The 14,094-nt window shown below is 39.8% G+C and overlaps 1 protein-coding gene across 1 annotated transcript; it reads right to left on the bottom strand.

The window, feature by feature from the left end:
* Window positions 1-10,563: 10,563 nt before the first annotated feature.
* On the bottom strand, window positions 10,564-13,725 carry gjd2b (gap junction protein delta 2b). Its single transcript, XM_031747204.2, has 2 exons — window positions 13,306-13,725; window positions 10,564-12,578 (listed from the first exon to the last, which is right to left on the bottom strand). Exons 1-2 carry the CDS (start codon window positions 13,374-13,376, stop codon window positions 11,735-11,737), a joined length of 915 nt encoding a protein of 304 aa, XP_031603064.1. The 5' UTR covers window positions 13,377-13,725; the 3' UTR covers window positions 10,564-11,734.
* Between the last annotated feature and the right edge of the window lie 369 nt (window positions 13,726-14,094).

Below are 14,094 nucleotides of genomic sequence, written 5' to 3' on the forward strand. Positions count from 1 at the left end.
AGTTTCCCTCCATTTGATTACTTCTATGTGAATGAATAATAGGTATTTTTCAAGCTAATTACACCAGCTAATTTTAATTGGTTTGCGGCAGAACTTTTTCTATTTTCACCTGATTAGTTAATCAAATTGAAATTTTGTTTTCACAAAAACGACAAAAAATTTGTCTGGAAAAAATTATTTAGAAAAAACAGGGAAAAAGCTACTCTGTCACTAAATAAATTAATTATTTGTAAAGCTAAAGCAAAATGCAGCAACCAGCCAGTTGCCTATAGGAGTGATGAAGGCCACTCACCTCCCATATATCAAGTTGGCTGCACTCATAGCACGTCTTTTAAGATTCTCAGTTGCTCTACTCCCATTTTTACACTGCTTCAGTCATTTGACAGCCTCCTCTCTATCCTTAATGACCAGTTTTGACACTTCAGTATACATTAATGAACATGTGGTTTGATGATCGTTAGAAGACTGTAGCGGCTTATTCTATTAGAAGGTCAAAAAACATGACAGAAACCACTGAGTTGAAAAAATAACTTCAGGTGTTACTCCTACTAGGCTTTCAAGTGATAAAGAGTTAAAACAACGGTGAAGAAATTCCATTAGTCATAACATTTTGTGAGGTGTGTATATTTAAACTTGTTGTTTCCAAGCTCTGTAGAGTCATTTTGTATCCATAATGACTCTACAAAATATTGTTTTATATGGATGGTTTTGGTTTTCTATGCCTTCTGGGTGTTCAACCTTCCGCTGCAATATTTGTAATGACTTGGCAAGCTACAAACCACAACTTCCTCAGTATTCATGAGGATATTCTGTAGTCCTGTATGTCAACATGGGGTGCATACAGCATTCTGGTTATGTTATCTAAGCACTATTGCCTATATGAAACAATGAGAGTAATTCTGCACTTTGCTTTTTTCATACAATGGCCTATACGTATGTAAGTGCATAGAAACACCATGCTGTGCTATGCGATATAAATATAATTCTATGAAATGACCAGAGCTTCAGCACAGAGGACATTCCCAGGCAGCAGTGTGTTATGCTGCAGGGAAGGACTGTGTGGGGGGGGACAGCTGCTTGATCAGGTCATGTGAACCCAAATCTCTGTTTGGAGAGAGACCAGCTTGTCTCCAGTTGTGCCTCCTAAGGCCATGGGAGAGCTCCCAGACCAGCCTGAGCCCGACCAGCTCTAACTAGAGAGGCACTGTACCAAGCGCCTTTTACATGTCTGTGGACAGAAACAAGGCAGTTATAGGAAGATAAAAAAATCTTAAGTATAACAGAATAATTTTTGGTTAAAAAAGTGAAGAGTACAAAATGACTAAGTGAATACTTAAAAGAAAGAATGTCAAGGCAATGTGAAAAATCACCATCATCCAGTAAGAGGCACTTGCGTGGGCATATGTGTTCAGGGTCTTACATCTTGTGTGTCTTTGTGTGTTTTTTGGCAAAAGAAGTTACACATTAGTTTGCTCAAGGCAACCTTTTGAACAGTGAGATTCACAACACTCAAACACTTGGTTTAATGGAAAGACACAAACTGAGCTCTTCAGCACAAGACTACCTCAACCTAAGTAGAAAAATCCACAAACAACCCACATTCAAAAAATTGATGTACGACAGCGGTCTAATGCATCAAACCAACAGGAACTGATCAATAAAATGTAATTGCTACAGCAGATGTTTTGTTGTTGTCAAGTCAACCATCACAGATGGATATTTGCCAAATGTCTAGAGGCTTGTTGGCCAGCCCTGGGAATACCTTTTTAACTTGTGTTTTGGAAGATGTAAGGCAGAACAATGATGTTTTTTCCCCAAGTAAGGTGGGAAGCACTGCCCTTATTCGGTGCAAGTCAGCATGATAAAACTGTCTCAAGGATTCATGGTTCTTTGCAATACTGAGCTAACCTGTGTAAAGCTGCCATTTTTCAAGATGTAAGCATTCTCCATAGCAACTAAAACTGTAGTGGACAGAAAACTGCCGAGAAAAAAATTACATTTCGACATTATAAAGGTACACATTTTTGGATTGTGATAGCATAAATCAGCTGAAGTCAGAAAAAACAGACCTTCAGCTGGTAGAGCCCTTCTGTTTGTTGACTGTGTATTGATCCTAGAATACCATTAAGCCATTTCTTTAAGTATTCCACTGCATCAGCAGCCTGAAGGTACAGTACTGAACTCTGCCCCCACTGTCCTTGTGCAGGTTCTCATTAGTTCTCCAGTCTCATTATAGATTGTTGGTTTGCAACTTTCTTTAGTCAAGTCATGTGTAATTGAGTAATAATTTTACATTTATTACATAATATTCTTCTTTTTTCCAGTTTGAAGTCCAGTTTCTTGCTGTTACAGTATCCAAATACAGGTTGTTAATTATGTTATGAAATCATGGCAGTGTTGCCTTTGGCTGTAAAGATAAGTTGGCAAGAGAAGGCAGAGAATCATTAACACAATCAACACATGCAGCATGTCATAGCCTGGCTGCGATGATCCTGCTAACAAATTTGCACTAGATTTGTCAGTGAAATGAATAACTCAGATTACGGGCTGATCTCTCACGATAAGGAATTTTATGCACACATTTCAAGTGCCGTACAGCTAAGACATCTTTTGGCAGGCTGGCGCACGGCGTGGCACGGATTTCTCATGTGTGGGGGAAGGTGTTCTGTGAAACCGGACTGCTTGGAAGGAGAGTCGAAGACACAATTTCTCAGTCTAATTAACGCCTCAGTCACAACAGCAGCATACGTTTCCACACAAATTTCCCAGCAGCCCTTATTTTGTTTGGAGAATTGTCAATGGAGCATCACAGCATGTGTGCTTAAAGGTGTAGAATAGTTATTTCACGTTTCATTTTAGGCAATTATAGAGAGTATTTGTAGTTCAAAGGCAACAGCCAACTTGTGTGTTACCATCGCCACCATACTGCCCATGTCAGAGATCAGAAGATTTCAAAATGTTAAAGACAGACAGATATGAAACAGATATGATGTATGATAATGAAACCCTTTTTGTTAAATTGAATCATTCCAGCAACAACTCAAAACACAGCATGAAAATGTAAAACACTGCTTTATTTTCATGCCTAGTTAATGAAAAAACACAAATACATGGGGAGTTTAAAGGTGATTTAAGTGACTCTGAATATGGTAAGGTTGTTGGTGTCAGATGGACTTGTCTGAGTATTTCATAAACTGTGGCTCTACTGAGATTTTTCCAGGCCAACCATTTTCAAGATTTACAGAAAATGACCTGAAAAAGAGAAAATATCCAGTGATGTCAAAGGTCAGAGGAGAACGGCCGGACTGCTGTGAAATGATAGGACAGCAACTCAAATGACAACTTTATACAACCAAGGTACGCAGGAGAGCATCTGCGTACCTCGAATATGTAATACATCAAACCCTGAAGCAAAAAAACAGCAGCGCAAGAGCGCACCAGGTGCTACTCCTGTCAGCTAATAACAGGAAATTCAGAAGTTTGTGGAAAAAGTTCCCTGATCTGACAAGCCTTTATGTCTCCTTTCTGTTTAATTTATTTCCCCCTAGTACTAACTGAGCATCCTTTAAACACTACAGCCTGTCTGAGTATTGTTACTGACCATGATCTGTGATGACATTGTACCCATCTTCTAATAGCTGCTTTCTGCAGGACAACACACCATGTCACAAAGCTTGAATCATCTCAAACTGGTTTCACGAACTTTACAATGAGTTCAGAGTACTCAAATGCCCACCACAGTCACAAGAACTCACCAATGGAGCACTTTTGGGTGGAACGAAGGATTCATACAATGGGTGTACAGCAAACAAAACTGCAGCAACTGTGTGATACTCTCATGTCAATATGGAGCAGTATGTCTGAGGAATGTTTCTAGAACATGTGCCAAGAACAGCAGCGCCTTGCTGTACTAGCAAATATACCAAATATAGTCCAGCAGTGTTACTCTGTAATATGTCATACATATATTGTAACACTGTACAATACTCCACTGGATACACTGTAGATTTTATTATTCTCTTTTTACTCATTTAACTGTTGTATCCCTCTGCACCACTTTTAAGTCAAACATAGTGTTCTCTGAGCAGCGCTGCATCCAAAAATGACTGTGATAGCTACACAGTAAAAAAGTGTGATCTCATACTATTTTTTAAGGCCCTCTAAAACGACAGCCGTGTGATTCACAGCAGAGTGGCATCACATCAGAACAGGAGTGAGAGAATGGATGAGCAATGTGGAAGAACACACTAAGGAGGGAGGGAGGGAGAAAGAGATTATAGGTAGTGAAAGGCTGAGCATTGCAGAGAGAGGCAAGTGGGAGAAAGGCGGAGTAGATCCTTTAGCAAGAGGGAAAGGGAATAAGAAAGAAAAGGTAGAAATGAGGGAGAAATAGGATATTTACAGTAGATGGCGGTGTGTCGGTTCATACAGAGTCCAAAGGTAAACCACAGTGAGCTACATCATAGCCTATGAATCAAATAGCAGTGGAAGGCATCAGTCAGCCCAGCCTATTGCCTCTTTGTAATCTTACACTTCCTCTAGAACCCATAAACAACTGAATTCACCATGAATTTGTGTAATTTCTTTGTTTTTCTTATTCTGCATTTGCATCTCACAACACAAATGCTCTTTTTTTTTTTTTAAAAAAAAGTTATTTATTTTTGATAGCAGCAGCTTCCCACTCATCTGGCTCCTAAGCAGACAAGTTAGAAGGTAGTCCTTTTATTCTGCGCCCACAAATCTTACCAGATGGATGTTATCTTCTGTCCCTGTGTGCCTCTGTAGTGATTCATAGCCTTCTCTTTATGTGACTGCATTTCAGTGTGGGTAGTAGTAAATTAATATCTCTACACCTCTGCCTCTGTCTCCTCCGTCTTGCACACTGCTATTCTGTACCTCCTATATCAGTACAAGTTCAATTGGCCGGTGAACAGCTCTGTGTCCGATTAAGGCTTGCCAGCCACTGATTTTTATTGGCTGTGTAATGGTGCAGAACCTAAACATTTCTCAGGGTCGATGGGCTGTGTGTAGTACAAGCTATTAGGGAATGCAGAGGAGGCAAGTGGGTGTAGAAAGTTGGAACAGGCTGTAGATGTGAGAATGAATTGTCACCTCAGGAGGGAAATTTGAAATGTCACAAGCAAGAAATTATTTAGCTTTTGTTTTTTGTTGCAGTGTGGCCTGGTCCCATCTGATTTGCATTAATAACACTGGAACTTTGTGCAGTATGGCAAAAAAAAAAAAAAAAAGGTGGTATTACAAAGATTAGGGCTTAGACCTGTTAGATTTTCACCACAGAAAATTTTTGCGATATAAAAAAAAGAATTAAAATGTAATGAGTAAAGTTACCTGGTCTTTTTTTTAAGTTCTAATAGCCTTATCCTGGCCAACTCCATCTTCGCCTGGCCTACCTGAACAATAGGAATCCATCAGATTTTGGGTTCAGGTGCATTGTGTCCTTACCCAGTTGCTGGCTGTCCCACTGTGAACCTCTGGTTGACAAATGTGAGTATAATCCGCTAATGTTCCTAATCCTCAGGTCACATTAAAAAATGGATGAGAAATTAATCTGTTCTCAGGTCTGTCAGGTATATTTTGTCAGTGCCAGTGCTTGTTTTCAACCAAATCCTTCTGTATGGGTCAATACGACCTAACCTACAACCAAACCAGCCAGCCAAATCCCTCAAACCAGACTCTGTCAGATGTTCTCTGTCCTTTAGTCCTTGTACCGTGAAGATTTCATTATATTGGTGATTTTTAAAGACAAAGCGACCATAGGCTCAGTGAATGAAAAGTTTGCTTTTCTGCTTCTTTTAGCAGCTTTAAAATAAATTGGTGAGGATGAAGAGAAACTATTGTGGCTGGAGACAGAGAAACCTACTTTACAGCCAGAACAAAGTGGATGCCTTTCCTCCTCCGGCAGACAGAAAGTTACAAAGTTGGTCACACTCTGCAAATGCTTTCCGGGTTCCTCCTCCACATGAACGTGAACATCCAGTGTGTTTTGTTTCAGTGTCTGCCATATCTGCCCATACCATGCTATACCATGCATATGTGCTACCGTAACTGGGCTAATTTTATTGCTTCTGGCTGAGTGGATCAAAAAGACCCACATTCACTGTTTTTCTTCTGTTTGCTCTCCACCTTTCATGCTGTAATCTGTGCAAAAGGCAAAATTAAAGCAGCACTTCCCTGGAGCCAGCCTTCTCTTTTCAGATTGGTAAAAGAGGGGAAATTGGGAGGACATGCTTGTTTTGGGGCAAAAGGATTGCAGGATTCACTCTCAGGTGAAAGTTCTGGATTTCAAAGGCCACGCGGATCAAGTCACGCTGCAGGAAAAACACAGGCGAGCGGGTTCTTCCTCTTCTCAGAAATGTATTTCTAGGATCTTAAGAAAGATCATTTTAGGTTTTACAAAAGACAAACCCACAAACAAATAGACACCATATAGTTTTTCTAAAGTTTTTGTTTTTGGCAATAAAATTTGAACCAATCTTCATCGAACCAACAGCTATACACAAAGAGCACGGGGTGAATTTTAGACAGTTTATTACAGAAAATATCCTGCATTACTCCTGATATATTGGGTCATTCTTTTCCCTCATGATATCAGCCGTTCAAGTCGATGCAGTGGTATTTCCTTTACTTTCACCACTCCACACCAGGTAAATGGCAGTGTAACGGTGCTGTTTGTGATCCTCCCACAGTGGTGTCTTTCATTTGGCTACATTCCTTCTCAATAACTTACTTACAGTAACTTACTCAACCCATTGGTCAAGCAGATGGCCGCCCCTCCCTGAGCCTGGTTCTGCTAGAGCAGTGGTTCTTAACCTTGTTGGAGGTACAGAACCCCACCAGTTACATATGCGCATTCACTGAACCCCTCTTTAGTGAAAAATAAAATATGATTTTTTTCAAATTCAAGACATAGATATGTTTTTTACTGGTGCACAAAATGAGCCGTGCGTGTCACGGCGAAGGCTCTGCCAAACCCCTGAGACAGACTCACCGAACCCCTAGGGTTCGATCGAACCCAGGTTAAGAACCACTGTGCTAGAGGTTTCTTCCTGTTAAAAGGAAGTTTTTCCTTCCCACTGTCACCAAAGTGCAACAGTGGGAACGATTTTGTGATTTTTGTGTTTTTCTTTTTATGCATCACTGCAGGGTCTACCTTACAACATTGAGGTGACTGTTGTTGTGATTTTGTGCCGTATAAATTGAATTCAATTGAGTTGAATTGAATACAGTAGACTCATAATCAAGTCTTAACTAAACAAATGGTTCCTTCTGTTGCTGTGCCTTGTTTTATTTATTTATTGGCATTTAATGCTAGGTATTACAGTACTGATATATAAATAGTACTAATATAAATACTATATAAAGGAAACTATATCTTCTTTTATGTGTAGATGTGGGCTGATGAAAATGACTTTTTCACCCTTTCCAGCTTTATTCAGAACAATAGTTCTTGACATTAGAAGATGTGTATTATGAACTTCAAACTCAGTTATTTGATAGTTTTTTTCAGTTATTATGTCTCTAACCTCAGTGACTTGTTTATTTCATAGCTAAAGATTTCACATGCATTTTCCAGCACAGAAAATGTTAGCATTTTATATTCTCTATGTATGGACAATCTGTTTTTAGGTTCCAGAGAAATAAACAGCATTTGTTATTAATTGCATTTTAGATAAAGCTCTTATATATCAAGCCTCAGCTTTAGCTTTGGCTTCATCACTTGTGCCTGTGAGCCTGGGCTTGCAAACATGCTTTGGTCAGAATATAACACATTCCCAATTCCTAACCAGGAAAATTTCTATTTTGGTTCTTCTCAAGAGAAAGCAAAACCAGGACAACATAGATGAGTAGATCAGCTCACTGAACCACAAACTAATTTCAGACCTAGGCTTGGAGCCACACTGTAGCTAAAATATAAGTACTATACTTGCTTCTGCAAACCTGTTGCTGTGTATAATATAAAATATTTCTGAATTACAAACACATACATTATTATGATGCCATACGTACAGTATAGTAGCAACAGGAGCACATCAGACTGCTGTACTCTAAAATATCACATACTATTTTTCTTTCTGTAATTCCACATGTCACTTTTTACCATTATTACAGTATTTTTGCTGCTTTGAATTTTGATACATTTAAAATAGTTTTATATGTATATATTTCATCTTCTGTTGAGCCAAGTGCGCCAAATTTCATGTCTTGTGCACTTGTTGTACACTGAATAAAAATAAAAGCCTGCGTGTCTGTTAACTGGAGCAGAATTCCTGTTAACATTAAAATAACTTCATAATTAAATAAAACCTCATTAGTATTTTTATTACCCACATGTATTTCTTAGTATCACTGTAATATGTATGCCCTGTGTGGTGTTTGTTACATTATGGTTAGTTTTTTCTTTGTGCGTGTGGTTTTGTTTAAACAGTAGACGATGTTGTGTTGTGTTGTGGTAAGATTCATATTTTCCTTGTGCAACATGATTATTAACATTTGAATTAATTAGTTATATTGCTTTTCTGAGCAAATCACAATATGAGTCCCAAGATTCAAGTCTTAGAGTCCTTATATTAAAAAAAAAAAAAAACATTTACTATAAGAATGATTTTTTTCGTTTTTCTGTGGGATGATACATTAATGTGAAATATCAAATTTGAAATACAAATGTAAAAATAATTCTGCCAGCTACATTAAAAAGCAGATGTTTGTGAAGTGTAGAAATAGCATTTAAAGCAGATAAATATTTTCTTCATGGAAGTGGAGATTCTTATAGATTCTTAAAGTCTTTATTGATTTATTTATTTTTTAATGTTTTCACCACATTTATCAAAATCTGCAGGTTATTAAAGAATATCTTATGTCTCTGATATCTGTGCATGTGCAGCACATGGTTTATTTTTATCAAGAAGCAAGGTGGCAGAGTTATGATGAAGAGGCCCACAATGCTCATAATAAATCCCTTTGTTTATGAGATGAGAGCCTTCCTCTCCCACAGTATACAGCCTAGGGAGAAGACCTTCCCTTTAATATAAGGGTGATTCTTTGTCTGTGACTCACATTAAAGGGGGAAATGGGACTCTAAAAACCCCTGCCTTCAACCTGTGCATCTGCAATCACATGAAATTAGAGGTGCTCCCACAGTGTTTTGACTTAGAGTTTTAAAAATAGCTCGCATGTGGCCTTATTTTGTTCTACTGCAGTTGTTGAGGTGGCTGAGGCCAGCAGATAAATGCATATATCGTTGAGATTACTTGGTCTCCATATGCAGTACACCTATATTGTCTCAGATGTTTAATCTCCCACAAGATATATGTCATGTGCATTTGTCAGATCACCAGGCAAACACTCTCTATGTGACTGGTAGCCTGGCTGCCATGACCACAAAAATGCAGACACACATGCACAGCGTAATCTCTGCTGAGACCTGCAACATTCATATGATGTAAATGCAAAACAGCATGCGTAATTGCATTCCAGCATACCCCAATAATTTTGCTCTATGGCTGGATTTTGAAACCAGGTAAAGTACTGCAAGAAATTAAATAAAACAATAGCATCCCATTACTTTGTTTGTTTCTGGAGATATTTTAACTTATATTTTTTTATACTTTAACTTTTCATTTGATTTGATTTTTTTTTTTTTTTTTGTGGCAAAATTAAATGCAAAAAAAGAGAGGGAGACAAATGCACACAGCTGTAAACTGTACTGCACTGAGTTACGTTGACAAGCAGCTCTTCTTTCTTTTCATTTCTTCTCTTTTTTTTTTGTTTTTTTTTGTTTTTGTACTTCATGACTTTTGAAGAAATCTTTAGTCCCTGCTGAGATGGAGATGGATGTGTGGGTGCCCTTCCTCTTTGATTACACCCAGCTTTGCAGAGTCATCCTAGATGAGAAGGGAGCAGCCTTTTCCCAGATCACCTGCAACGGTGAGCTGCAAAAATTGGTCTGCAACTGTATGTGCCCCCCCCTCCTTTCCCATCTTTGTTTTCACTCTGACCTTCAGAAGATGCACACAAACGCTCCCCTCAGCTCAGGCTGCTTTCTTTCCTTAAATAAGAGGAGAAGGGATAAGCAGAGAAAGGGCAGCTCTTTCAGCATTCAGAATAATGATCAGCTTTTCTCATCCCTGCACATTACAAGTAAATTCTCACAACAGTTTGCTCAGTAATAAATCACCCAAACACTCCGTCAGAGCTGAGGCCAGTGTCTGATTTGATGCATGTCATATAGACTAAAAGTTCCCCCAGGCCACTTCTTAATGTAGCATAAGTATTGATGCGCCTCGTGGAAGCAGCATCAGTGTTGCAACACATTGCAGATTGGTGAGATCCTGCACAAGGTGTGTCCTGCGGTAGGTTTTTCTTTTCCTTTTTTTTTTCTTCCTTTTTTTTTTTAACTAAGTGGGTGTGGCTTAATTCTTCACTGCACCAAGGCAAAACTTCCACTGGATATCTGTGTGATAGGTCAGCTCCAAACAAGCTCCAGCAGCGGACACAAAGTACTGCACCTCACACATTTCTGGTGTACATTAATCCCACTTTTATTTTCCACAGAAAAAAAAGATGTTAGTTTTTTTTCTGATCTGTTTCGGTTACATTTTAAAACCATTCTATGAAAAACTGTAGCACCAGAGCAGATTTCTATTGCCCGTTCTTTGATAAAAATTTCAATTTTGTGCTATTTTTCAGTTTTTATCAGCTCGGTTTGGGGAGAGACATTTCTTTCTTGTATATAAAAAAAGAGTAGCACTTCATTTCTTCTTCCAGTCATTTGCAAAATAAAACAGATAAAATTTTATATCTCTTTTCTTTTTCGTTTAAATCACAACAAATACATTTAAAGCAAATAAGAAATTAGGCGGTATTTAGCATAATCCAAGCAGGGAATCGGCTTTCATGATGATTATTATATATTTATATATTCATATGTATACATATATATATATATATATATTATGTCTATATACAAGTATGGCACTTGATTACACAAAAGCAAGAAAACACTTCACAAATAAAAGCAGTGGGCGCTTTGGTGTGTCATAAATTAAGGAAATCACAGACGTTAGCGTTTTGCAGCAAATTCACCAGATACTGTTTTGCAAGTTAGCTATTAAGCAGTGGAATGGATACATGTGTTAAGGTCAGTGGTGCAACACAGGCAACAAAAAACATGAAGTAAGCTGATGTGTTTTATCTACGCTGAACCATAGTCAGTAAGGATTTATATATCTATATTTATATATAAATCTGGGTGGTTGATTTTTTTTTCCTTTGTATGGTGCCATTTAATTAGGTTGGTGCCAAAAACAAAACAGGTGGAAAGAAAATGTCTTAAAAACACCGTCAGGTCAGTAGCACATTTGGATAAGGTCAGGCTCTCAAGTGTTCACCTCTTAGTGCAATTATTTTTGCATTTACTCTCTTCAAGTACAGCAGAACAGCCCCAGAGTAAATATGTGAACACGTTAACATGGTCTCCGTTTACCATCCTACAGAGTATAAACGTTACTAAAAAGTTGCATCAGTGCAAGAATAAATAAGTAAACAAACGTGTAATCCACGCTTGCCATGAAGTCTGTCAAAGACCAACAAATTAAAAAAAAAATTGCCCACTCTTTAAGTCATGACACGAATTCGGCGTGCACAGCTGTCCATCATGTCCATCATGGTTTTTGTTTTTTGTTTTTGTTTTTTTACATGTTTTCTTCCACGTGTGTTACACATAAGCTGAGTCACTGGATTGAGTGCGACCAAAATTAGGCACACTCATCCTTGGCAAGTCCTTATTTCGGATTTCATAAATGGACTTTCGCCGAGCCTGCACGCCTCGCACGGCAGTTTTGATTTTCCGCCAGCCCAAGTGATTGAGTTCTGCCAGGTTCAACACCACACAAAACCCACTGACAGCGAACATGAAGACCAGGAACACTGTCTTCTCCGTGGGTCTGGAGACGTAGCACTCGACATCTTTTATGCAGGGATAGCGATCACATTCATACACCGAGGGGACGTTGAATCCATACAAGAAATACTGACCCACCAAAAAGCCTATTTCCAGCGCGTTTCTGAAAACCACCTGGATGATGTAAAACCTGGAGATGCCCTCTTGCCTCCTCATTTTGGACTTTGTAGTTCTCATGGCCGAATTGGGGATCTCTTTGACTTCTAAACAGTCTGGCTCGGCTTCTTTGGTGGAGTTCTCTGTGTTCTGAAGTACTCCATTAACAATGGTGTTCTTTATCTTTTTGCTCTCGTCTCGTTTCAGCGAATCTTGATCCTTATCTAGTGTCAGATAGACTGTTGAGTAGCGCCGCTCCTTCTGCTTGGCCGACTGATGCACCGAGTATGTGATAAAACAAAGGCTCGGAGTGCACACCATGATGATTTGAAAAACCCAATATCTAATGTGTGAAATGGGGAATGCCTTGTCGTAGCATGCCTGGTTGCAACCCGGTTGCAAGGTGTTACAAACAAACATGGTCTGCTCGTCATCATAGACAGTCTCTCCAACTATCGCTACGATTAGAATCCGGAAGATGACCACCACTGTTAGTAGGATCCTAAAAAGCAAGCAAACAACAATGTGAAAATACGTGTAAATATGTACGGTTACTGTAAGTGTGGTTCAGTTGTGCGCTGCCTCGGTGGCTGATGCGCTTGGAGTCAAAATCTGGCGTGTTGGTGTAGGGAGCTGTCCAGTGCTGAAACAGGACGCTCTTTGACGTGTTATGTGCTTCTAACAGCGTTATTCTCTCATGGATAGTGTCACGTCTGTAGATAGAGCGTGTATTTTATGATTTAATGGGAATGACATGTAGGAATTGGTGTTGCCGTTACTGTACCTGTGTGTGCTTTGTTAATGGAAGGAGGTGATAACGCCGACTCTCGCTCAATCTTTGTCTGCCACCCATGAGTGCACAACCACCACTCAAACTCACCACCAAACATCAAATGGATAAATGGATGAATGAACACATGAAACGACACATGGATTTTAGTTTAGGCTTTCAACTTCGCAGCACCATCCCAGGTTCTGAAGAGACAGCTGTTAACTGGTCTACTCAGCTGTCTCGCTTAGGAGGAGGACGACGACGACGACAAAAAAAAGAAGGATATCTGTGGAACAAGACAGAAAAAATCCACAACACAGACACGAAGACTGGGCACCATGCTACAGAAGATCCTGGAGGTACAAGACAGAAACGGGGGACTGGGGACCATGCTAAAGACGATCCTGGAGGCTGCTGCGTTTCTTCGGTTGATCTTGGTTTTTGTTGGTCATCTTACCTTCCGATCATAGTAGAGTGCTGCTGGACAGCAGCCTCCAGGAGCCTCTCTAGTATAGTCCATTCCCCCATTTCTGAGCATCCGGAGGAGACGAGAGCGCAACGGCACTGTGTTCAAATCCCTCCAAAAAGAAAGGGCTTTATTTTCCGTCCGGCTTCTCTCTGTCTATTGGTGTTGTCAGTCTCCACAAGGCTCGATTTTAGCTAAAAAATGCATCCGTCACGGGATGCTGCTACCGTCCTCGTCTCTGTCTTTCTCTCTGCGCGCTATCTGGTTGGTTATGCGCTGAGCGCGCAGCGCCAGTCCTACTGTGTGTGCCGAGCGCTCCCACAACGTTGCCACACTTTTCCTTGTCATGAGAGTCTGAAGGGCTGATTACTATAAGCCCTCCTATTTTCGATCTTCAGATCAGTTTGATGGGCTGCGCGCTGCGTCTGGATGGAGGGAGGTTGGATTTAATGTCTTGCCAGCGTTAATCCGCCTTTAAGTAGTCTTCCCCCCTCCCTCCCACGCGTCACGTACGTGCAGACAGGTCGGTGGAGAGCAGCCAGAAGTATCAGGGTTTCTGATTTCCAGTTATTTAGTTTGGGACATAACGTGCACCGTTCAGTGGACTCTGCTGTAGACTAGGGTGTCCAGAGTGCTAGAATCAAAGGTTTATACATTTTTGCATGGCTTGCTTGACTCAAACCGGTACACTGTATTGTTACTTAAGAAATTGAGGTACAGAACTGCACGTGCAGCCACATACAGCAACATCTATATTTTCTGGACAGTGCTTGTGGGGGC

This window comes from Oreochromis aureus, linkage group 19, assembly GCF_013358895.1.
Source record: "Oreochromis aureus strain Israel breed Guangdong linkage group 19, ZZ_aureus, whole genome shotgun sequence".
NCBI classification, from domain to species: Eukaryota; Metazoa; Chordata; class Actinopteri; order Cichliformes; family Cichlidae; genus Oreochromis; species Oreochromis aureus.